The 24464-nt window shown below is 49.8% G+C and overlaps 1 protein-coding gene across 2 annotated transcripts in view; it reads left to right on the forward strand.

Moving 5' to 3' along the window:
• Positions 1-24464, forward strand: part of LOC140427021 (cyclin-dependent kinase-like 3) — a 325265-nt gene that overhangs the window by 169776 nt on the left and 131025 nt on the right. For both annotated transcript variants that reach the window (XM_072512424.1, XM_072512425.1), the window contains exon 10: positions 1023-1092. In XM_072512424.1, the coding sequence (XP_072368525.1) occupies positions 1023-1092 (70 nt within the window). The remainder of the gene's footprint in view (positions 1-1022; positions 1093-24464) is intronic.

Genomic DNA, 24464 nt, shown 5'->3' on the forward strand with positions numbered 1-24464 from the left:
TGGGATTCTCTGTCCCACCGCACCCGTTTTCTGGTACGGTGCACCCCTGCCGGCAGTGGGATCCTCCGTCCCAGCAGCCGACCAATGGGGTTTCCCATTGTGGGCACCCCCATGCCGTCGGGAAATCCACGGGCGTGACTGCACTGCCGGCGAAGCAGAGGATCCCACCGAAGCGGAGGATCCCACCGATGGAGAATCCAGCCCAATGTACTTATACCAGATTACCTAGAACAGGCCCTTGTTTACTGGCTTAGTTGCCATTCCTCTGTCACCTAGGTACGGTTAAGTAAAGTCATAGATGACCATAGGCTGCTTTCCCCTTTGAGGGGGAGAGTTGACGTGGTGATTTAACCTGAGGGGCAAGGTTGAGAAGGCGGGGGCCTTCATGAATAACCTCAGCAAGTCCAGGAATTGACCTCATGCTGGTCTTGCTCTGCATCATGAACTAGCTGTCTAGCCAAGTGAGCTAAACGGAACCCTAAGTGTCACCTAAGTGTAAATTGAATCCAAATTTCTCGGACGACTGTGCCTGGGGTTCAGGGGTGGGGGAAGCGGAGGGCAGCTGGGGGTGGGGGTGCGGGCAGGCTCACTGTGAAGAATAATGTGACCGATGCATCTGGTGTAACATGTTTTAATAATGAACAATGGAAATACCCATTGTCCCTAGCCACCCCCTCAGTGCCCTCCAGTGCCTGCTCAGTGATCCTCAAACGACTTCATCTTCCGTTTCTCACATTTGCTATTGGTATTATCCCCCCAGCTGAACTTATAAAGTTAAACCTAGCTTCTGCCAAAAGATGATCAGCGTTGTTAATGTAACACGCCCAGCTGGAACTGAATCGATACTGACCAAATTATTTTCAGAGGGTTCCTATCACGAGGAAAAATAGACCTCATAAATTGGGGCTGGATTCCTGATGTACAGAAAAGACATGGACCTGTCCCCTGTTCCTGTTTGAATATACCTGCTCAAAGACATGCTGCTTCTTTATTGGAACCATAAACTTACAATCTTTTTATAGGACACAAGAAAAGGTGAAGATGAAAGCAAGCCCTTGTAGCAGCCAGTCGGCAGAAACTCTACTGGCCCCAGTAAGTGATTAGATATAAGGTGCACATGCATTAAGTAGGTGTAGTTTACTTGTTAACTTCTCATTTTTAAAAGTTCAAATATATTTCCTCCATTTGTTAATTAGGTGATGCTTTCAAATGGAGCGGTATCCCACCTTACACCCATATCTGCTTTATTTTTGCTAAATGAGCACAAGAAGAAAATATAGTCCTTGCGACACAAGTGACAATGACTCTAAATGAAGCCAGTATGTGGAATCATATCAACTACCATACCTTTACCCATAGCGCTTAAATTGCTTAAAGGTTAACATCCTACCAATCTCTGAACCATTTTCCAGTCACACTCTGGGCAGGCAACTTGTCTCCAACCTTTGCTGATGCTACCTGTGGCCCACTTTAGGCATGTAATAGCAAATAGGGTTGACCAGGCGGTGTCAATTCTCCCACACTCTGAGGATTCTCATGTGCTCAATGTTTATTAGTTGGAGTGGCAGGTGGAATACAATGTGGAGAAGTGTGAGGTTATTCAATTTGGAAGGACGATTGGAGGGATAGACTATTTTCTAAATTGGGAAAAGGCTGAGGAAATCAGAAGCACAAAGGGACTTGGGAGTCCTTGTTCACAATTCTCTTAAGGTTAACGTGCAAGTTCAGTCTGCAGTTAGGAAGGCAAATGCAATGCTAGCATTCATGTCGAGAGGGCTAAAATACAAGACCAGGGATGTACTTCTGAGGCTGTATAAGATTCTGGTCAGACCCCATTTGGAGTATTGTGAGCAGTTTTGGGTCCTGTATCTAAGGAAGGACGTGCTGGCCTTGGAAAGGGTCCAGAGGAGGTTCACAAGAATGATCCCTGGAATGAAGAGCTTGCTGTATGAGGAACGGTTGAGGACTCTGGGTCTGTACTCGTTGGAGTTTAGAAGGAAGAGGGGAGGGACCTTATTGAAACTTATAGGATACTGCGAGGTCTGAATAGAGAGGACGTGGAGAGGATGTTTCCACTAGTAGGAAAAACTAGAACCAGAGGGCGCAACCTCAGATTAAAGGGACGATCCTTTAAAACAAAGATGAGGAGGAATTTCTTCAGCCAGAAGGTGGTGAATCTGTGGAACTCTTTGCCGCAGAAGGCTGTGGAGGCGAAATCACTGAGTGTCTTTAAGACAGAGATAGATAGGTTCATGATTAATAAGGGGATCAGGGATTATGGGGAGAAGGCAGGAGAATAGAGATGAGACAAATATCATCCATGATTGAATGGCGGAGCAGACTCGATGGGCCGAGTGGCATAATTCTGCTCCTATGTCTTATGGTCTTATTACAAGATCATGATCACGATCAGGAATTCACAGAAAATAATTTTTGGATGACTTATACTGTTCAGTAAGGGTATCAACATGATGCCTACCATGTCTGCCACAACACCAGACTTAAGGGTCGCTTCATTTTTCCTCAATATGAACTGTGTTTTCTTTTTGCTCAGTTTGGCCCAAGAGGCCAGGTAAACAAGCTGTTTCTAGTCTCTACCACTGTGTAGCATCATGATTCAAATTCGTTTTTTGATTTGTATATGTAATTTTTACCAGTAAAAATTAATTTGACATTGAGAATAAAAATCACTTTATGTTAAAGGAAAGAGCACCAAACAGCCTGCATGTCGTGTTGCGTTCTCTGCTACATAGACGAACCAACACGGTTGCGGATGGTATCAGTTTTATTACTAACAATAACAACATCTGTAAACTGGTTACTGTGGTTCGTTCATTACCCTCTAACCTGTGGACCTAGCCCTAACACTATCTTGGAGAAGCACTCAGCACATGGTGAATGTCTGAGTGGCTTGCTGTGAGTTCTGTGCCCTGAGCTGTCTCCTGCTGGAATGAGTGGGAAGTGTTGTGTTCCCCGTTTTATAGTGTGTATGCTCTTGCCTGTGATTGGCTGTGATGTTGTGTGTGTATTGATTGGTCCGTTGATCTGTCCATCAGTGTGTATGTATGTTTGCACCATGATGTTTATCTGAATATCATGACATCCCCCCTTTTTTACAAGAATATGTGCCTATGTGGTAATAAATATAGATGTGTACTGAGTGCAGCTGAATGTGTGTGTGCAATATCTACAACATGTACATGAGGCTAAACTATATACATAGGAAGGTGTCAGGTGCAAAATAGCAACAAGGTTGTACCATAAACAAAACACGTGTAAACATTAAGCATCAAAACGAACTCCTGTAACGACAAAAAGAGAAACATATTAAGTTTGTGGCATAATACGTCAGTGAGTTCAATGTTCAAACAGGCTCATAGGTCCAGCCTAGTAGGTGGGCGATGAATTCGGATTATCGCCTCAATGGTGGGTCAGGATCCACCGGCTGAGGAATGGGCCTGGCCACAGGCGACAGAGGAATGGGCATGGTGGCAGGAAGCTCCACGAAGTTGACATCAGGAACAGCAGGAGGGCGTGGCACCGGTGTATGATCACGTAGCGAGCGCGGAAGCAGGCAAAGAGCCCGGCGATTGCGCCTGCGAATGGAGCCATCAGGCATGCGAACCAGGAACGAGCGGGGTGCCATGCATCGGAGAACTTCGGCAATTGCCGAACAGCCACCCTCTGGTAGGTGGATGCGGACGTTGTCTCCAGGCGCCAGGGCAGGAAGATCAGTTGCCCGAGTGTCATGTGCCACCTTCTGCTGAGCACGATGCTGTCGCATCCTTTGCAGTACTGGAGCATAGTTGGATGTAGGGACCAGAATGGATGGCACAGTGGTCCTGAGGGCGCGACCCATCAACAGCTGGGCTGGTAAGAGGCCAGTGGCTAGTGGGGCTGAGCGATAGGCCAGCAGGGCTAAGCAGAAATCCGATCCGGCATCAGCAGCCTTGCAGAGGAGCCGCTTGACGATGTGAACATCCTTTTCCGCCTTGCCAATTGACTAGGGATGCAGAGGGCTGGACGTCGCGTGTGTGAAGCCATACGAAGCAGCAAAAGAAGACAATTCTTGGCTTGCAAAACAGGGCCCATTGTCCGACATGACAGTAAGCGGAATGCCATGGCGAGCGAAGGTGTCTTTGCAGGCCCTTATGACAGCGGACGATGTCAAATCGTGCTGGCGTATGACCGCTGGATAATTCGAAAAGTAATCTATGATGATGACATAGTCCCTGCCAAGCGTATGAAAAAGGTCCACACCCACCTTCGCCCAGGGGGACGTCACCAACTCATGGGGCTAAAGCGTCTCAGGGGGTTGCGCCGGCTGAAACCTTTGGCAGGTGGGGCAGTTGAGCACCATGTTGGCAATGTCATCGCTGATGCCCGGCCAGTATACAGCTTCTCGGGCCCTCCGTCTGCACTTCTCAACCCCCAGATAGCCTTTGTGTAGTTGGTCGAGGGCCAGCTTGTGCATGCTGTGTGGAATCACAATCCGGTCCAGCTTTAGGAGGACACCGTCAATGATGGCCAAGTCGTCCCGGACATTATAGAATTGTGGGCACTGTCCTTTGAGCCACCCTCCTGTCATGTGGCACATCACACGTTGTAGAAGGGGGTCAGCTGCAGTCTCCCGGCGAATACGGGCCAGACTTGAATCATCAGCTGGCAGATTTGCCGATGTGAAGGCCACCTGCGCTTCGACCTGACAGACGAACCCCTCCGAGTCGGGCGGTGTGCTCACTGCTCTGGATAGGGCATCCGCAATGATGAGGTCCTTTCTCGGGGTGTAGACCAGTTGGAAGTCGTACCTCCGGAGCTTGAGGAGGATGCGCTGGAGGCGAGGGGTCATCTCGTTTAGGTCCTTATGTATGATGCTGACCAGGGGGCGATGGTTGGTTTCCACGGTGAACTGGGGGAGACCATACACGTAGTCGTGGAACTTGTCTGTGCTGGTTAACAAACCCAGGCACTCCTTCTCGATCTGCGCATAGCGCTGTTCTGTGGGGGTCATGGCCTGCGAGGCATCGGCGACCGGGGCCCATGATGCAATGTCATCCCGTTGCAGGAGTACCGCCCCAATGCCAGACTGGCTGGCATCAGTCGAGATCTTTGTATCACGAGAGGTGTCGAAGAACGCCAATACCGGGGCTGTGGTGAGCTTAATTTTGAGCTCCTCACATTCCTTCTGGTGTGTGGGCAGCCACTGGAACTCCATGGACTTCTTTACTAGGTGTCGAAGAGCCGTTCTGTGGAAGGCAAGGTTGGGAATGAACTTCCCCAGGAAGTTGACCATGCCTAGAAAGCGTAGCACTGCTTTCTTGTCTGCCGGCTGCGGCATGGCTGTAATGGCGCTCACCTTGTCTGCATCCGGACGCACTCCTGACCGGGATATGTGGTCCCCCAGAAACTTTAGCTCAGTTTGGCCGAAAGAACACTTGGCTCGGTTGAGGCGCAGGCCGTGTTCTCGTATCCGAGCAAAGACACGCTGGAGACGACTGATGTGCTCCTGTGGTGTGGTGGACCAGATGATGACGTCGTCAATATAGACGGCACCCCTTTGATGCCCTCCATCATCTGTTCCATGATTCTGTGAAATACCTCGGATGCCGAGATGATGCCAAACGGCATTCTGTTACAGCAGAACCTGCCGAAAGGAGTGTTGAAGGTGCACAGCTTCCTGCTGGACTGGTCCAGTTGGATCTGCCAAAAACCCTTCGGGGCATCAAGCTTTGTGAAAATTTTAGCCCGGGCCATTTTGCTCGTGATCTCTTCCCGTTTGGATATGGGGTAGTGTTCCCTCATGATGTTGCTGTTCAGGTCTTCCGGGTCGATGCAGATCCGGAGTTCGCCAGAGGGCTTCTTAACACACACCATGGAGCTGACCCATGGCGTGGGCTCCATGACCCGGGAAAGCACCCCTTGGTCCTGGAGATCCTGCAGCTGCTGCTTGAGGCGGTCTTTGAGTGGTGCTGGGAATCTGCGAGGTGCGTGAATGACCGGGGTGGCATCTGGTTTGAGCTGTATTCTGTAGGTATAGGGCAGTGTGCCCATGCCCTCAAATGCCTCCTGGTTGTGGGCGAGGAGCGAGTGGAGCTGTGCCCTAAATTCTGCATCCAGGAAGTCTGATGTGCCTTCTGGAGACAGAGCGTGTACCCGCTGAACGAGGTGGAGAACCTTGCATGCCTGTTCGCCTAACAGGGAGTCCTTCGATGATCCAACTATCTCGAAGGACAGTGTGGCCGTGTATGTACTGTGTGTCACCTGGAGTTGGCAGGATCCCATGGCCGGGATAACGTTTCCGTTGTAGTCAACCATCTTACAACGGGATGGCCGAATTGGTGGTCTGACCTTCAAGGCGTAGAAGGCTGACCATGCTATTAGGTTGGCGGAGGCACTCCAAACAGAATGTTATTGGTGATCGGTTGACCGTTAGGGTGGCACACCATTCATCACCCGGATTAACACTGTTCACTGGCATCGGCTGGTGGGTCCTGCTTGGAGACATCCGGTTCCTGTCAATGACCGCAACACGGAAGGCTTCCCGGTCGTCTGTATCACCGGTTTGTATATCGTCCGGGAATGACTCGGAGTACGGAGGCTGAATGGTCCGCACGTCCCTGCGAGCCTGTCGGAATTGGGGAGCATTGGCAGGTTGAGCTGCTCGACAGCAGGCAGCCTAGTGGCCCATCTTGCCACAGCGGAGGCATTTTCAGTTCTTTGCTGGACATTGCCGCTTTAAATGTGCGGATCCACAGTTGCCACACGTCGTGATGTCATGGCGTTCGTTGCGCCACCGCGCATGTGCAGTTCGGTCCTGCGTAGAGCACGCCTGTGTGTCACCTCCCTCTGCGTCTCTTTTGGCGCATACAAGCGCGGGAGGCCGCGGAAAGCGCGCAAAATGGCCGCCCTCATCCGTGCCGCGGGCCGGGAGGAACTCGATCGCCTGGACCCGCTCGGCCTCATAGGACCCCTGCCTTGCCGATTCGGCCGCGTAGGACCCCTGCCGTCCGATTCGGCTGCCTGGAATTGGGAGTAGCGGCTGGTCGCGTTTTCATGGAGGACGCAGGCTTCAATGGCAGTGGCTAGGGTGAGACTTTTAATTTTGAGGAGCTGCTAGTGTAGGGTGCCCGAGGTGACCCCAAAAACAATCTGGTCCCGAATAATGGAATCGGAGGTGGCCTCATACCCGCAGGACTGCGCGAGGATATGGAGGTGTGTTAGGAAAGATTGAAAGGGCTCATCCTTACCCTGCAGGCGCTGCTGGAAGAGGTACCTCTCAAAACTCTCATTTACCTCAACGCTGAAGTGTTGCTCGAGTTTGAGAAGGACCGTCTTGTACTTCGTCTTGTCCTCACCTTTCGCGAACACCAGGGAGTTGTAGATGTGGATGGCGTGTTGCCCTGCCATGGAGAGGAGGAGGGCGATTTTCCTGGTGTCCGAAGCATTCTCCCTTTCTGTGGCTTCTAGGAAGAACTGGAAGCGCAGTTGACGCCGAGGTTTCCAGCGATTTGGAGCGGCTGCGGCGGGCTGATGGTGTCCATGACGCAGGATGGCAAATTCCTTAAGATGCGTAGGTAGGTCTCACAGTTACTGGGTTCCAATCCTGGTACTATGTCGTGTTGGGTGCTCTGCTACATAGACGAACCAACACGGTTGTGGATGGTACAACTCAGTTTTATTACTAACAATAACAACATCTGTAAACTGATTACTGTGGTTCGTTCATTACCTGTGGACCGAGCCCTAACACTATCTTGGAGAAGCACTCAGCACATGGTGAATGTCTGAGTGGCTTGCTGTGAGCTCTGTGCCCTGAGCTGTCCCCTGCTGGAATGAGCGGGAAGTGTCGTGTTCCCCGTTTTATAGTATGTATGCTCTTGCCTGTGATTGGCTGCGATGTTGTGTGTGTATTGATTGGTCCGTTGACCTGTCCATCAGTGTGTATGTATGTTTGCACCATGATGTTTATCTGAATATCATGACACTGCACACATGCATTCTGCCTTGCACTGGATGACAGTTGGAGTCCGAGATTTTCACACTAAAGTTTCTCTTAGGATATAAATCTGAATAATCGGTGAACTCCATTCATCACTTTCTTCGTGAATATCCAGACAAAGCAAAATAAAGTTATTTTGCACAGATTGTAGGACTCCCTTACAGTGTTGTTTACTATGTCCATATCACCCTGCAGGTTCCTTTATACAACAAACATGCTGTCATGAATCATGAACTCTTAATGCTCTGCAATTTCTGTCTGACCAACAGGAGCACTTTACAGGGGTCTAAATCCATTTTTATTGCAGCTGCCACGGTTGACTGCAGAGTCCACTGATCATTGTTGTCGGCTGTCCCTTCATTCAGGGATGATGCCTACTCAGGATTGAGACCTTGGGCCTTGATCTCATGGGCCTTGATCAGGCCAATTGTTCACCCATAGATCTTTGGGCGCATAGGGCAGGACAAGAGATAGTGGGATCCGGAGTGGAGGATTTTCTTCCTTTTCTTTCCGCCTCTACCACCACTCTATCTCATTATTAAGGTGTTGGACTCAAAGCATGATGCGGTTTGATGGTCAAGTTGTTGCCATTCAGAATGATTGGTATCAAGTTCCTCATGGTCCTTGAGGTCAATGCCACCCCGTTTCAAGGAGAGTTTCAGAGTCTCTTTGAAGCATTTGCCTTGCTCTCCCTTGGGAATTGGGAAGACAGGACCTCGTGGGGAGACAATTTTCAGCCATCCCAGCTGCAGTGTCCAGTCCATCAAGGTTGGTTCTGCCATTTTGCCTGAATGCCAATGGACCTGGCTTCAAGAAGGACAATGGAGTTCTTCAAAGGTTCTCCCATTGAACCTGGAGGAGGCAGCAGAGGCATTGCTGTTGTAATATTTCTACCGCTCTTATGTAACGTTGATACACAGTCCCGGTCTCATTGGGCCACAGGTGTTTGGTGATGACAACTGCTCTGTACATAAGGACTTTTGTTGACTTGTGGACGTCTTTCCTGTCAAATATTCACTGTTGTGATTTGCAGAAGGCTGAATTGGCACAGCTGACCGGGTTTGGATAACCTGTCAATGGTGGCCTTTTTGACAGAGTTGGCTGCCAAGGTATTGGAAATACTCACCATATTCCAGAGTCTCCCCTTCAACAAGATGTGGAATATTTGGCTGACCAGGTGTGGATTGAGATGAGTTTTATTTTGCCAACGTTCAAGGAACAGGCCAAGTGTTTTGATTGCACAATTGAAGAGATCGAAAGTGGGCAATGCCAATACAGTCATCCTCAAACTGGAGATCGTGGGCTGGATTCTCTGGTCCTCCAGCCTCATGATTCCTGGCAGCAGACGGTGGCATGCCGATTCTCTACTCCCGCTGCTGTCAATGGAATTTCCCATTGAAGACACCCCATGCCACTGGGAAACCCGAGGATAGGGGTGTGCTGCTGGCGGGAACAGAAAGCCCGCCGCCATGGAACGACAGGAGAATTCCAGCCCATGTATATCCATGGAGGTTAGTTTAGTTTTGGTATGAAGGGAACCAAGATGAAAGAATTTTCCATCTAGTTAATGTTTAATACTGACACCAGAGGGCAGCTGATCTTTGAGGTGAATAGCCACAGTCCGGGAAGATTGTAAATAGAATGGAGGTGGTCACGCTGCCTTGCTTGACCCCAGTCTAGGTTTTCAGGGCACCTGTTCCAGATCTTCCATTCAAGATAGTTATGGTCATATCATCATGAAGCAATTGCCAGATTGAGATGACGCTTTTTGGACATCCAAAACTTTGGACTACAATCCACAGAACCTGGTGATTTACTGAGTCAAATGCTTTGGTCACATTGATGAAGGCAATAAAGAGTCCCTGGTGTTGTTCTTAACATTTTTCTTGGATTTGCTCTGGATGGTCTAAAGCCCCACTGTCTCTGGGCAGTTTCTTCAGCCACAGGAAGCAGGTGGTTCAGAAGAATGCATGTTAGGGTTTTCCCTTCTTTAAACAAGAGGGAAATACCTCAATAGTTTCCACTGCATGATTATATCCCTTATTGGAGATAGTTACAATTGTTGCATTTGTGAAGTTGGGCTGTTGTGCTGGGGGATGGGGATGGGGGGTGTTGGAGGAGAAGTTTTTTTTCCTGTGAAATCCATGGGCTGGGTGCATGGAGTCTTTATGAGCATAAATCCACCAGCTTTGATGATCACAGCTGGAATACCATCAGGGCCGCAGGCTCCATTGCTTTTCATATGTTTGGTTGCTAGTTCGAGCACTGGGGGATAGCTGGGAGAGTATCAGCTGCCACTGTGGGTCCATGTTTGATGCATTGTTGATAATGTTCTTTCCAGCATTGAAGCATTGCTTAATCATCCTTAAAAAGAGAAACAAAATGGATTTTGTCCATTTGCCATCAGTCTATAGATAGTCCTGATAGTTTCCAAAAGGATTTGCTTGTCATGATGACCAACATACTGTTGCATCTCTCAGGGGTTTTCTTCCAGTCACTTTTCCTTTAACTTCCGAATTTGGCTTTGGGTCATCTCGGATGTCATGTTCTGTAGACTGGCTAATATGATGATGAACTACAGAACACCTAGTTTGAATAATTTCTTATGAAACAATTGCGTGATAAAGATAACTAGGATAAATAAAATAATAAACTACTAACACTAACTAACTATTATACTGCTACTGCAAACAACGTCTATCCTCCAACACAACTTACTCCCAACTCCCCAGGCACAAGGTCACGTGGTGGGTTTACATTACCACCTAGTGGTCTGAGGTCATGTATAATATTATGTACAGAATTGCTTTATGCATATAATCACACATGAGCTGTTGGAATACTACCTTCTTGGGTTGTGATCTTGGGTTGTCTTGCCGGGCGATGATAGCTGTTTGCTTTTGTTCTAGGGGGTCACATATTTGAACATTATTTTCATTGAATCAGTCCTGGTGACGATGGTGCTTAAATCTAATTGTTTGGGCACCAGAGTCCAGTCCAGCTGACTTTATTTGATCCCGCTGTTCTGGAGTTTATTTAGATGTGCAAAGACTTTCCAGATCACCCACAAGCTTCACTTGGAATTCCTCTCTTTGGTCAGGCTGTTTTAGAGCTGAGACATTCATCGTATTTTGCCTCCTGGACTTTTGGGCTGTGATATCTTGTTTCTAGGTCCATGTTAGCTGTCCAGCAGGCATCATTCCCCGTCATGGATCAAGTGACACACATATTATTTAGATCTTTGACTCAAAGAATGGCATAATCCAGAAGGTGCTAGTGCTTTCATCCAGGATGTTTCCATGAGGTTTTGTATTTGTCTTTCTGGCTGGAGAGGGTTTTTGTTATAATGAGAACATGCTGAGCACAGTTTGGCAGCAGGACACCATTTGCATTGGCTTTTCCCACACAGTTTTTCCCGATGCTTCCACTCCAGACATCAGAATCATGGCCAACCCTGTCATTAAAGGCCCCCAGAAGAGTATTTTGGGATGGCAATGAGGACCTCATTGAAGTCAGAATGGAACTTTCCCTTGATTTCTTCATCAGAATCAAGAGTGCAAATACGGCAGCATATTGAGCTGTAGATAAAGTTTCATGAGTCTTTCAATTGTACAGTTGGGGAGTTCTGGTATTGCATCCAAGATCCCATTCCAGATGGCAAAGCCAACTCCATGTACACAAAGGTCACTGTCAGCCTTTCCTTTCCAGAAGGTGTATCCTCCTGCTTGTTCCTTCAGCTGCCCTTCTCCCGGAGGGCGGGTGTCACTGAGGGCAGCGATGGCAATTTGATAGCACACATGCTATGATTGCCTTTCTTCTTTCCAGGCAATCACTTGGGATTATCAATGGGAGAGTTCTAACATTCCAGGTAAAATTGAGGAGCTTTTTTCTTTGACCACAAAGATGGTTATTCCACAGGATGTGGTTCCCCAACCAGGTGAAAGTGTGACAGCCTATTTTTAGGGCATCTTTTCTCAGCCCTCCTCTATTTGGGGTGAGCAGATAGTGTCCTGAAGAGGACTCTGTAGACACAGATTCTGCTGCCCGAGGATACCTTTGCCCAAACAGGGGGGTCCAATGACCTTCATGCACCTACTGCCTGAGTTCAGACTCTTATAGGAACTCCCAATCGTCCTCTCCCCATCGGCAATTCTCCATCAGAACCGGACTTGGAAGATGGACCTTGGTGGAAACCTGCGCATTACTTTGTTGAACATGGGGACCTTGGGGGCGCCATCATTGTCACACACAGGTTGGTGGTCAGATTTCAAGGACATGTTGAGCCACGATGACCGGGATCACCTTGCTGCTGCAGCCTTCTTCTGCCCTCACAGTCATTGAGACGCAAAGTCTTTGTTTGCTTGTTATGGGTTCCTTAATGCCAGGGTTGGCCTTGATTCTGATGTTGAGAATTTTAGACGGCACTTTGTTGGGACCGCCCCCGACCCTGACACCATAACTGGTCCTACTGGGATCAAGGAGCTCCAGTGGGCATTGATAGAGAGAGTGTTGGAGCGCACAAGCCCCTCCACCACTCGAAGGTTAGGACCCAGGAAGAATGAGATGGTAATGGCTGGAAATTCGAATGGTAATTTCTCCCACCCAGAGCTCAATTGATTTTTTACAGAGTGGGAGGATGTGGGGCAGGATCATTACTGGCAGCCAATTCTCTTGTCTGGAAGCAGTTAGGAGGCTCATGAATATATTTAAATCCTGCTACACTAATGCCTTTTTCACCTGATGAACGCCACTTTTTGCTCCTGTTCATGAACCATGATTTGTACAACCCTGAGCCAGGCAGCTTAAGTACTACTTAAGAGGATCTTTCAATTCTCGTCAAAACAAGTTGTAACAAATCTTTGATGACATTTTACTTGCAATACTTTGTAGAGTTTTTTGACATAATGGTTTTAAACGCTCTTCTCGTCCCTGTTTTAGGCCCTGAACTGTAATGAAATGTTTAGTGTTTCTTGATAGAATGCCCCTCTGGCAGCAGAAGCAAGAGGGAGTAGTAAGTCAAGCTACAGCTCAAGTGAGGGCAGCAAAAATAAAGCATGTTCAAAGGAATTCTTACCCTTCCGATAGAGTTCATTGGCCCTGAATAACATAACTGCAATTTGTAGAGAAAGTAGGCTTTGATTTTCCAAATAATCAGCATTGCATCACATGCTACAAGATGTGTACCGACTGCTACAGCGGATGCAACACTATGAGTTGTTGTCAAGATCACAACTGCCCTGAACCTCTTTGCTTTAAGCTCCCTTTTCAAAAGGGACATATCATAGTATCATAGAATCCCTACAGTGTAGAAGGAGTCCATTTGGCCCATCAAGTCTGCACATTCCCTCTGAAAGAGCACCCCACCCAGGCCGCACTCCCCCACCCCCATAACCCTACCCAACCTTCGGACTCTAGGGGCAATTTATCATGGCCAACCAATTAATCTGTACATCTTTGGACTGTGAAAGGAAACTAGCGCAGACACAGGGAGAATGTACAATCTTCACACAGACAAGGCTGGAATTCAACCTGGGTCCCTGGCGCTGTGAGGCAGCATTGCTAACCACTGTGCCACCGTGCTGCACATGAGCCACATCAATTAATCTGCAATCCATGTTCATAATAAACAGACGACTGATGCTCGATCTGTTGCAAATACTTTTATCACTTTCTCCATTGATTCCAGAAACAGTGGGGAAAAGTTTGGGGTTTTTCAGGCTCCTGCAAGTCCACAGCATTTACAACATCCACACCATCCTGCAGTCTCCTCCAAACAACACTGACACTCTTACAAATCACAAAAGGCTCATTTTAACAGTTTGAAACTGGTGTGTGATGAACAGTAACACATTGTGCAATTCTATATTAACTTTCCTAGCTGTCGCTATATGATTCTTTAATGTTATATCAGACATCTATTCCTCCATTGTTTGTCCCGCTACAGTAAATTAAACATTGGTTTCTTGGGGACAAGGATTATTCTTTGAGCATCAGCCTTATGATAATTGTTAGGAACCTACATTCAGTTTTCGGTCAGATGATTGGGTAGAATATTGGAGTCCGCAATCAATGTTTCAGATGTCTGGACAGTCCAGGTGGCTTATTGTAACATAGCCCAGGAGGTGTGATTGTAATAATTAATTAATTAGTGCCCGATTGCAGTGTGCTGCATTCTCTCCAATGGAGACAACAAATAAAACCACCATTGGGAAGGACTTTCTTTGCTTTGAGGACAAGGACACTGATGTCATGGAAAATGAGAAGTGGGTGGGGGGCATCGAACAGCTGCTGAGGGCCAAAGCTAGTTGGCAGAACTTCCGTGAAGTTGATTTCTACTGAACATTCCATGCTCCCCTGATTTAACAATCATATCTAACATGCGACCCAGTCCTTCCACCAAAACCAAACAACAACTTATATAGCACCTATAACATAATAAAACATCACAAGACGCTTCACAGAATAATTATAAAACAAGGTATGACAAAGAGCCACATGAGGAGATTTAAGGTCAGATGACCAAAGCCTGTTCAAACAGACATCTCTGCCCTGTTCAACAGAATTGCGATGCTAATGGGCCTCCAGCTAATTGGTGGGCTTTCCTTGTCACCTTCTCCTCTTCCTGCTCACTTACGTTCAGTGAATTCCCTCATGCAGTCATCTCAGACTCACTATCGATGTCAGGTGGGATGCTGATTTCTGTGCTGGCGCGGGGCAGGGTAAGAGCAAGTGATGGTGCCTGATCATCAGTGTTACCACATCCGTCTGTCTGGCATGGGGTCTGAGTTCAGAAAAGTGGGAGAGTGACAAGGGTCAGAATATAGTTTCAAAGGCAAGTGCGTGTGAAACTACGGGTAGAAATTCTATGTGGACACCTTATTCTACTTCTCTGCTCAGCGGGAGGAGACAAATAAATCTCGCAGACCTGGGAGAAATGGATGTTATGTTATTGAACGAGGTGCAAGGTAAAACACAGTGACACATGGAGAGGAAATAAAAGAGGAGAAAGTAGAACAACCTTCAAGATTGCACATCACAGCAGCGTTGTCCATCCATCAAAGTTAAATAGTTTAAGTTTCTGTCAATGGCCAAAATGTAAGACAGATGTGGCATTTTTAAGCAATGGCAAAACATATTTTAATGTTCAACATGCCCTTCACAGGAGGCACTAAATTGTAATTTTTTTCTTCCTCCATCTTCCACCTCAGAATAATTACCATTCATCAGCATAAGCCTTACAAGAGGGAAGTAGATCCTCTCCATTGTTTTTTGTAAGATATCAAGATATCAAGAGCTAATAGGATCTTTATTTTGCTCGTCTTCCATATCTAATGTATTGAGAGGTGTCCATATCAGTGAGAAGAAAGTTTTAAATTAACATGCACTTTAACCTTATAATCAATTATTTTGGCAAAAATGAATTGGCAGTAATACTGAAGAAAGCTATCCAAGTCACCAATGATCACGTTCAGTCACATCTGAGTCGTCCAACCAGGTGTGAACCCACATGCGTTCTGATGATGCTTCCTTCCAAAATGGTGCTTCTGACATGTCTTCCTTTTCCCTGAACCAAGGGCTCTCCCACTCCGGTTGACAGAGCGTTCAACCGTGCCAGACCATCTGCCGCACCCCTGCCCTCACACATTCTCCTCCCTCCGAGAACCATGATAAGGTCTCCCTTGTCCTTACTTTTCATCCCATCTACCACTTGTTCTTCAGTTTTGCTTTCACAGAGCATTGACCCTTGTTCTGCTACTAACGCATTCGGTCATCTTACCTTTATGCCACTTTAGTTTTTAACATGACCATTAACATGTCCTTTGTCTTGTGCCCATAACATCTTTGTCAAATCTCTCCCAGCTCCCACCTCGCCCAGACTTGCTATTTTTGCTCCATCTGCTTCATTATCCCTTATACAGTATAAACCATATTGCATTTCTCCCTCTCTTACACTCTGAAGAAGATTCATACGGACTCGAATGCTTAACTCTGTTTCTCTCGTCACAGATGCAGTCAGACCTGCTGAGTTTTTCCAGCATTTCCTTCAGGTTTGGTTCGCTTCCCAGTAAACTTGTCCATTTGCAGATGAGGACTGGGGCTCGCGAAAGATGAAAACAACCATGTAGGTAGTCGCACTTATTGATTGAAAATTGTAGACTAATGCAAGGAGATGCCTGCTCGGGTACACAGAGGGAGAATTCAGAATGTCCAAATTACCTAATAGCATGTCTTTCGGGACGAGTGGGAGGAAACCGGAGCACCCGGAGGAAACCCACGCAGACATGGGGAGAACGTGCAGACTCCGCACAGACAGTGACCCAGCCGGGAATTGAACCTGGGACCCTGGTGCTGTGAAGCCACAGTGCTACCCACTGTGCTGTATTAATGATGTCCAACAGTGCTTCACAGGCAGTCAATTACTTTGAAGTGTAGTCACAATTGTTTTGTAGACAAATGTAGCATCTGATTTGAACACTGCACCAAGATGAATGAGGCGTGATTTTCCTTTGGTGGAGTTGATTAAAGGATGAATATTGCCCCGGACCTAGAATTGCTTCCTGCTCGTCTTTGAAACACTCGGAGGGGAAATTTCCATCAAGTTCTCTTGCTCTTCCACCAGAGTTATGATAAACAATTATGAATCCAGCACCCACCTGGAAATTTATTTTTATGTTTGTTCATATGATATGAGCATCACCGGTAAGATTAGCATTTGTTGTCCATCCCTAATAGCCCTTCAGAAGGGCTGGTGAGCTTCTTGAAAAGCTGCCATACTAAAGGTACCCCCCAAAGTACTGTTAACAAAGGAGTTAATAATAATAATCGCTTATTGTCACAAGTAGGCTTCAATGAAGTTACTGTGAAAAGCCCCTAGTCGCCACATTCCTGCACCTGTTCGGGAGGCCGGTACGGGAATTGAACCCGCGCTGCTGGTCTTGTTCTGCATTACAAGCCAGCTGTTTAGCCCACTGTGCTAAACAATCCCAGATAAGTTCAAGGAGTTTTGACTCAGATGAGGGAGCAATTATATATTTCCAATTCAACATGCTGTGTGTGAGGGGAACTTTCAGGGAATGCTGCTCCCATACACATGCTGCGTTTGTTCTTCTGGGTGATAGAGGCCATGAGTTTGGGAAGTGTTGTGGCCAGAGGCTTGGCAAGTTTCAGCAGTGCATCATGTGGATGGCTGTCACAGATAGAATGTGATGGCTTTCTTGCTGCTCATAATCAGCTTTGAATAGAAAGAGGTATCTTTTCTTACCCTTGGAGTGTGGATTACAAGTAGATAATTCAGCACCAGCCTTGGTGAGTTTAAAAATACAATAACCCTGAATTAAACACAATGTCACACATTAAGGACGTGATTTAACCAAAATGTTTCTAAGTGTGGTAGCGAGCAGGAACTGCCGCGAGCTTCCTGACGCTCGGACCCACGAGGCCATCACTGCTATCAAATGTTCATTGGTTCACTTAACGACGCTCCATGGGCTTCATGGCGCAAATGATGGTCCCGCCAGCTGATTCGCCGTGACTGCACTCGCCAGCCCCCTGCAGCCCTTAAACCGCTCCTGCACAGCCAACCCCACTCAGCCCACAGCCATGCCACTGAGGAGACCAAACCCACGATTCGGGGATGCCGACCTAGGCATATTGTTGGATGTGGTAGAGTCTAGACGGGATTCCCTGTGGACGGTCAGCCATAGGGAAGCCAGTGCTGCCTGGGAGGGAGTGGCAGTGGCACTCAGCCTGGGTTGGGGGTGGGGGGGGTTACCAGGAGGATCAGCACGCAGTGCCGTAAGAAGATCACCACCCTCCACTGGCTACATGGGTGGGTTGACACAGGACCCCCGACTCCACTCTCCCCAGAAGAATGCACCTGGCACTGCCCCCACCCCTGCCCAGCACCGTTCCGTGTTCCGGCCCACCTTTACCCAGCAGTGCCGCCGAAGCCGCCCCACCCACATACTCCACCCCCCCTTCTCCCCATCCCCCCATCCTCCCATACTCCACACCCCCTTCTCCCCATCCTCCCAAACTCCCAATCCCCCCTTCTCCCCTACTCCTCGTCCACCCTCTCCGCCCCATCTCCCATCCCCTCTACTCCCCACCCACCTTTTCCCCATCCCCCCATCCCTCCATCTCCCCATCCTCCCATCCTCCCAATCCCCCCTTCTCCCCTACTCCCCATCCGCCCCATCTCCCCATCCCCTCCGTACTCCCCACCCCCCCTTCTCCCCATCTTCCCATCTCCCCCCATCCCCCTGTCTCCCCATCCCCCCATACTCCCCATCCCCCCCATACGCCCCATCTCCCTCGCCCCCGCCTAAACATTACCTTTCCCCCCTCGGCACATCACGTGCAGGTGATGGGTGTGATGGTGCACTCAGCAGATAGGCAGGGTCAGATTTTGGCATAGATTGAGGAGCTCCAGCGTTCAGCTCGCAGTGGGTTAACATCACCCCCTACCCTCAACAGTGACCCGCTGACAGTGCCGACACACTCCCGTCATCCTGGAGTGAAGTTACACAGACCCTGTGAGAGTGGGACGGACAAAGCTGGTCGCCTATGTGAAGCGGGCGAGGATGAGGGCCTCCCTGGCCCTCTAGGCTTGCCGGACCCTTGCCGCTGCTACCTGTCCTCCATCCACCGGCTGTTCGTGTGGGTCCTCCCTGTGGCTCATCTTCCAGCCCCTCCTGGTCCGGCACCTCCTCGTCCTCTTCCTCCTCCTTGGAGGTGGCCACATATTCCTCCACCTCCAGCATGTCACCCAGCTGCTGTGCGAAGCTGTGGAGGACATAGCAGACAACCGCAAAACAGTCAACCCTCCAGTGGGTGTACTGCAGTGCACCACCAGAGCAGTCGAGGCATTGGAACCGCATCTTGAGGAATCCGATGCACCGCTCAATGACAGCCCCCCAGGGGGACAGTGTGTGCCGCAGGAGGCTCTGTCTCAACAAGGGGACAGTGCGGCACCTGTGCCATGTCCTTGCGGACTTGACACCAGAAGGAGGGAGAGTACCCGCTCTGAGTGGCCATCAAGGTCACTGCAGTTCCGAACTTCGACACCTCAGGATCATTCCAGGGCTCGAGCGAAGACATTTTATGGCATCTCAGAAGCTACAGCCCACAAGTGCATCTGTGAAGTCACGGGTGCCCTGTTTGCCCGGCCTTGTTGTATCGGGTCTCCCCATCAATCAACGGCCTCCGTACTGGCGTCATTAGCCAAGTCCTCAGCAGGTACCCCTAATCTCCCAAGAGTCAAGCGACCATCTTGGGGTGCATGATCTTCATATGGTGATCATACACAAACTGGCTGTTCAGGGCGTGGAGACCCTTCTTGTTTATGTAGGGCACTCCCAGATGGCCCGGTGAGTGCAAGGCAACATGCGTGCCATCGATTACCCCCTGGAGCTGGGGCATCCCGTCGATGGAGGAGAATACAGCTGCCCAGGCATCTTGCTGGGCCTGGTCCATGTCAAAGTTTATTTAGTTTGCTGCCCGTGCAAACAGGGCATCCGTGACCTCACGGATGCACTTGTGGGCTGTAGTTTGTGAGATGCTGCACATGTCCCCGCTCGAGCCCTGGAATGATCCTGAGGTGTCGACGTTCGGGGCTGCAGTGACCTTGATGGCGACTGAGAGCGAGTATCCTCCCTCCGTGTGGTGTCAGGTCCACAAGGACATGGCACAGGAGCCGCACTGTCCCCTTGTTGAGACGGAGCCTCCTGCGGCACACACTGTCCGTCATCTGTTCACAAGACCAGGGAAGCCTGTACACCTTGGGCCATCGCCGGCCTCCCCCTCTGGGTCACTCCCTGGCCTGTTGGGCGGCCGGGGCCTCGGTGTGGAGAGGGGCCCTTCACATGGGCCACCACCTCGAAGCTTCTGTTGACTCTGCTGCCACTGCCTTCTCCGGCGTCTGGCTGCTTGGCCTGCCAGCAGCAGCACGAGGGCAGCTTCCACGAAGTCCAAGATACCGTCCATTGCCTGTAATATCTGTAAGGAATTGGGAAAGGGTGTGAGACTGACCACCAGTGGTGTCGTCCTCCCCGGGAATCTCTAGGTATCCCATCGCTCCCCGCCATCCAACACCTCCTGCCCACGCACCCCCGGCCACAGAGGGCGCCACTGCCCACACTTTGTAACGTTACCTGGACTGGGTGCTGGAAGGGGGGTGGGGGGGGGTGGAGGAAGGGGGTGGGGGGGAAGGGGGTTTGGGGGGAAAGGGGGGAAGAGGGTGGGGATGTGGGGGGGGGGAAGGGGGGGGGAAGGGGGGTTGCGGGAAGGGGGGACGAGGGTGGGGACGTGGGGGGGAAAGGGGGGACAGGGGTGGGGGGTTGGGGGGGAAGTGGGGAAGAGGGTGGGGGCGTGGGGGGGAAAGGGGGGACAGGGGTGGGGGGTGGGGCTGTGGGAAGGGGGGACAGGGGTTGGGGGGTGGGGGGAAGGGGTGTGGGGGGTGTGGGGGGGAGTAGGGGGGGAAGGGGGAAGGGGGTGGGGTGTGGGGGGGAAAGGGGGGAGGGAAAGGGGGTTGGGGTGGTGGTGGGGGAGTGGAGCACATGGTTAGATGCACATTTGCAGGACGCACGTATGAACGCAACTTTATCACACACAGGGGACACTCTGACCCACGTCATGGCACCTGCCCACGGGGGGCGTGGGGGGGGGGGATCCACATGTGTCCCGGGTGCAATAAGCCGGCCCCCTGGCCCCCCCATCCCCCCGTCCCCTGGCCCCCCCGACCCCCGGCGCCCCCCCCCCGCCCCCGTCGCCCCCACCCCCACCCCCACCCCCCCCTAGCGTGGGCAATGGGGGGGGGGGCATTGTCCGGGGCGCGACTCAGGGAACTTACGCTCGCTGCCCGCATGTGGTCATGCAGCTTCTTCCTGCACTGTTCCGCCGTGCAGGGGATGTGCCCCACAGCGCTGACTGTGGCCTACACCTCTCGCCATCCACGCCTCATGGTGCTGCTTGACTGCAATTGGCCTCGTTGTGGGTAGAGGATGGCCCTGCGCTCCTCCACTGCATCCAACAGTGACTCCAGGTCACTGTCCCTGAAGCGGGGTGCGGCGCGACGGGGCTCCTCCATGACATCCCCCGGTGTTTCTGTGCGCCCTGCACACTTCCTTATACGTGGCGCGGCGTCATCGTGGCGTCGCGCAAGGATGCCGCCGCTCCAGGCTCTGCCCACCGCGTTCCTCGCAGTGCCGCTGCTGGCCCCCTCTCAGGCAGTGAATTGGCTGTGGCATAGGCCCGTTCGCACCCTCATGGAACGCGACGGAGTTCACAACAGCGCGGGCACTTGGTCTCCATATCGGAGAATCGCCCCCGATATTGTTTGTAGTGCAAATACCAAAGGTCTCATGATGGCACCAGCCATCAGCACAGTGGGCTAAACAGCTGGCTTGTAATGCAGAACAAGGCCAGCAGCGCGGGTTCAATTCCCATACCAGCCTCCCCGAACAGGCGCCGGAATGTGGAGACTAGGGGCTTTTCAAAGTAACTTCATTGAAGCCTACTTGTGACAATAAGCGATTTTCATTATTATTATTATTATTATTAATAGCTGGTTTGTGTGCAATTTGATTAACATATTGACTGAAAGTTCAGAGTATAACGCCTCTCTGTACTGGCTATGACATAAGGCGTGCTGATGGAGGAGAGAATGAATGTGTAAGGTGGTGGATGGGATGCTGATTAAGCCGGCTGTTTTGTTCTGGATGGTGTTACACTTATTAAGTGTTGTTGGAGCTGCTCCACTCCAGGAAAGGGGAGAGCATTCCATCACATTCCTGCCTTGTGCTTTGCAGATGGTGGAATTTACCTCATTTATGTCCATCCTTAGTTCCTGGTACAAGTAATAAAATTATTTGTTTGTTCAAACTTCTCAAAGGTACATAATCGAGTCTACGATCCATGGTCTCATTCGCACAATATTTGGCAAAACATATTTTGCTATTATCAAATTTGTGTTTGACCAATTTTTGAATGCATTTTAGAATTAGCAAGGTGATGGCTATCAGTGTAGGAAATGGAAAACTTTTCCAACTGTTTGCACCGTGAGTGGGATTTTCCTTCCCCTCCACAGCGTGTTCTGCAGGGGCGAAGGGCAGCTCACCAGTGGCTGACAGCGAAATCTTCTGGTCCCACCTCTGTCAACGGGGCTTCCCCTTGAATGCACCGCTTGGCGTTGGGAAACCCGCGGCGGGGGTGGGTAGATGGCGGGACCTTAAGGTCCCATTCGCTTGAGTGGCCAGAAAACCCCACCCAACGTCTATACCAAGAATTCCCAAGTTTGATGCTGCATAATCAGCCAGAGTCGATATTATTGAACACTGTTCCAAATATTATGCTTTCTCCATAATTTAGGAGAACCTTGACTATAAATTGGTGGAATTTAGCTCAGTTAGTTAGATAGCTGGCTCGTGATGCACAGCAAGGCCAGCAGCATGGGTTCAATTCCTGTACTGGCTGAGGTTATTCATGAAGGCGTCTTCTTCACCTTGCCCCTCGCCTGAGGTGTGGTGATCCTCAGGTTAACTCACCACCAGTCAGCTCTCCCCCTCAAAGGGGAAAGCAGCCTATGGCTATCTGGGACTATGTCGACTTTCTTAACTGCCTGTTATTCTTACAACCTTAAATAGGTTCTAGTGATGTAGAGTGCTGACCCATTGTGCAACCTTATCTCCAGATTTATTTTATTCTGAACTAACTGGTTGATCTGTGTAGTAATTTGTTTCAGATAATATTGTCTATATTACTGTAAACTAAATGCTAGAATCAATGGGAAGGGGAAGAGAAAATAGCAGAAGAAAACTAAACAACATCATGAAAGAAACTAGTTGACTAAATATGAGACGGGTGATGCTAAATCAAACTATGATTGTGTGATGAACGGTTACTGTAACACTGTACCCTTGTCATCATGTAAGGTGATGTCCCCTTTAAGACCGGGCTTGGAACCCTGGGGAACTCCGCCTCCGGCTCCGCCCATCTGGGAGCCGTATATAAGGGGCTGCCTTGTGGGTAGTGCAGTAGTTAGCACACGTCTCGGCACTAGTCTAGTTCTTAGTTTATTAAAGCCTTCTTTGCTGTTTACACTCTAAGCGTCGTTATTGAGGGTACCACAGATTGGAAAACTCATTGAGGAATAAATGCACTGATAATAGGAAATAGAATGTGTTATAACCTGCCTGCTTACCATTGGCTGGGGACTAATGACAATCCCACAATCCTGTGGGAGTATGAGCTTCCCCAATGAGGGGGGCGGAGAAACCATTAGTAAACTCCAAGTATAAATAAAGCTGTCCAGTTTGGAAACAGCAGGAAGGAGTGTGCAGCAAGGGAAGTTGCTGCTGTTATATATATATATGTTATTGTAAATAAATGTTATTACTTTGTATCCTTAAACTCGTGCTGGATTCTTCATGGCCCTTACAAAACTGGCGACGAGGGTTAAAGTGAATAGGTGTCTACACTGCTGAAGCCACCTCCCTGGATTTTTGTTGGATACAGGTTGGAAGTTGTTTTCTATTATACCATGCCTCTGTACGGACGTTTGGATATTTTTGATGATGCGCTGGAAAGCTGGAACCAGTACGCACAACGGATGCGTTACTATTTCCGGGCAAACAATATCACTGAAAACGAGCGCCAGGTGGTCATATTGCTCACCGCCTGCGGCCCACATACGTTTGGGGTGATTAGGAGCCTTACGTACCCAGCTGCGCCGGACACCAAAACGTTTGACTAACTTGTGAATATAGTGGGGCAACATTTTAACCCAACCCCGTCCACAATAGTCCAGCGTTACCGGTTTAATACCGCTGAGAAGAACCCCTGGAGAATCCCTTGCCGATTTTCTATCCAGGCTACGCAGGATTGTGGAGTACTGTGACTATGGTGAGACCTTGTCAGAAATATTACGCGACCGTTTGGTTTGCGGTATTAACAATGCGGCCACCCAGAGAAAGTTGTTAGCTGAGCCAACATTGACTTTTCAACAGGCAATTCAAATAGTATTGTCCCGAGAGAGCGCAGAACGAGGAGTGCAGGAGCTACAGGGAATGGAAGTGCATGCCTTGGGGCGCATCCCCTTCCGTCTGAAAACATCCCCCCGCGCTCCTGCGGTATCTTGGGCGAGGCGACGTCCGGACCGACGCCAGTGGCCGTCGGACATTCCTCCCCGAAGGGAGCCTTCTCCAGAACCAATGGATGAGGAGCCATGTCCGTGTCAAACTTGTAGGCGCTGACCCCGTCGCGGACACCGGTCCTGGGGGCGCCAGAGGTGCCGTCGTTCCGACCGAAACTGGGACCAGCCCAGGGGCCCTACCTTCCATGTGGATGAACCTGCGGCGACTACCCCTGAGGACGTAGAGACGGAGGACGACTGCCTGCAGCTGCATTGTGTGACAGCTCCCCGTGTGGCCCCCATTAAGATGACAGTATGGGTCAATGGTCACCCGCT

Source organism: Scyliorhinus torazame, chromosome 7, assembly GCF_047496885.1.
Source record: "Scyliorhinus torazame isolate Kashiwa2021f chromosome 7, sScyTor2.1, whole genome shotgun sequence".
Taxonomy (NCBI): domain Eukaryota; kingdom Metazoa; phylum Chordata; class Chondrichthyes; order Carcharhiniformes; family Scyliorhinidae; genus Scyliorhinus; species Scyliorhinus torazame.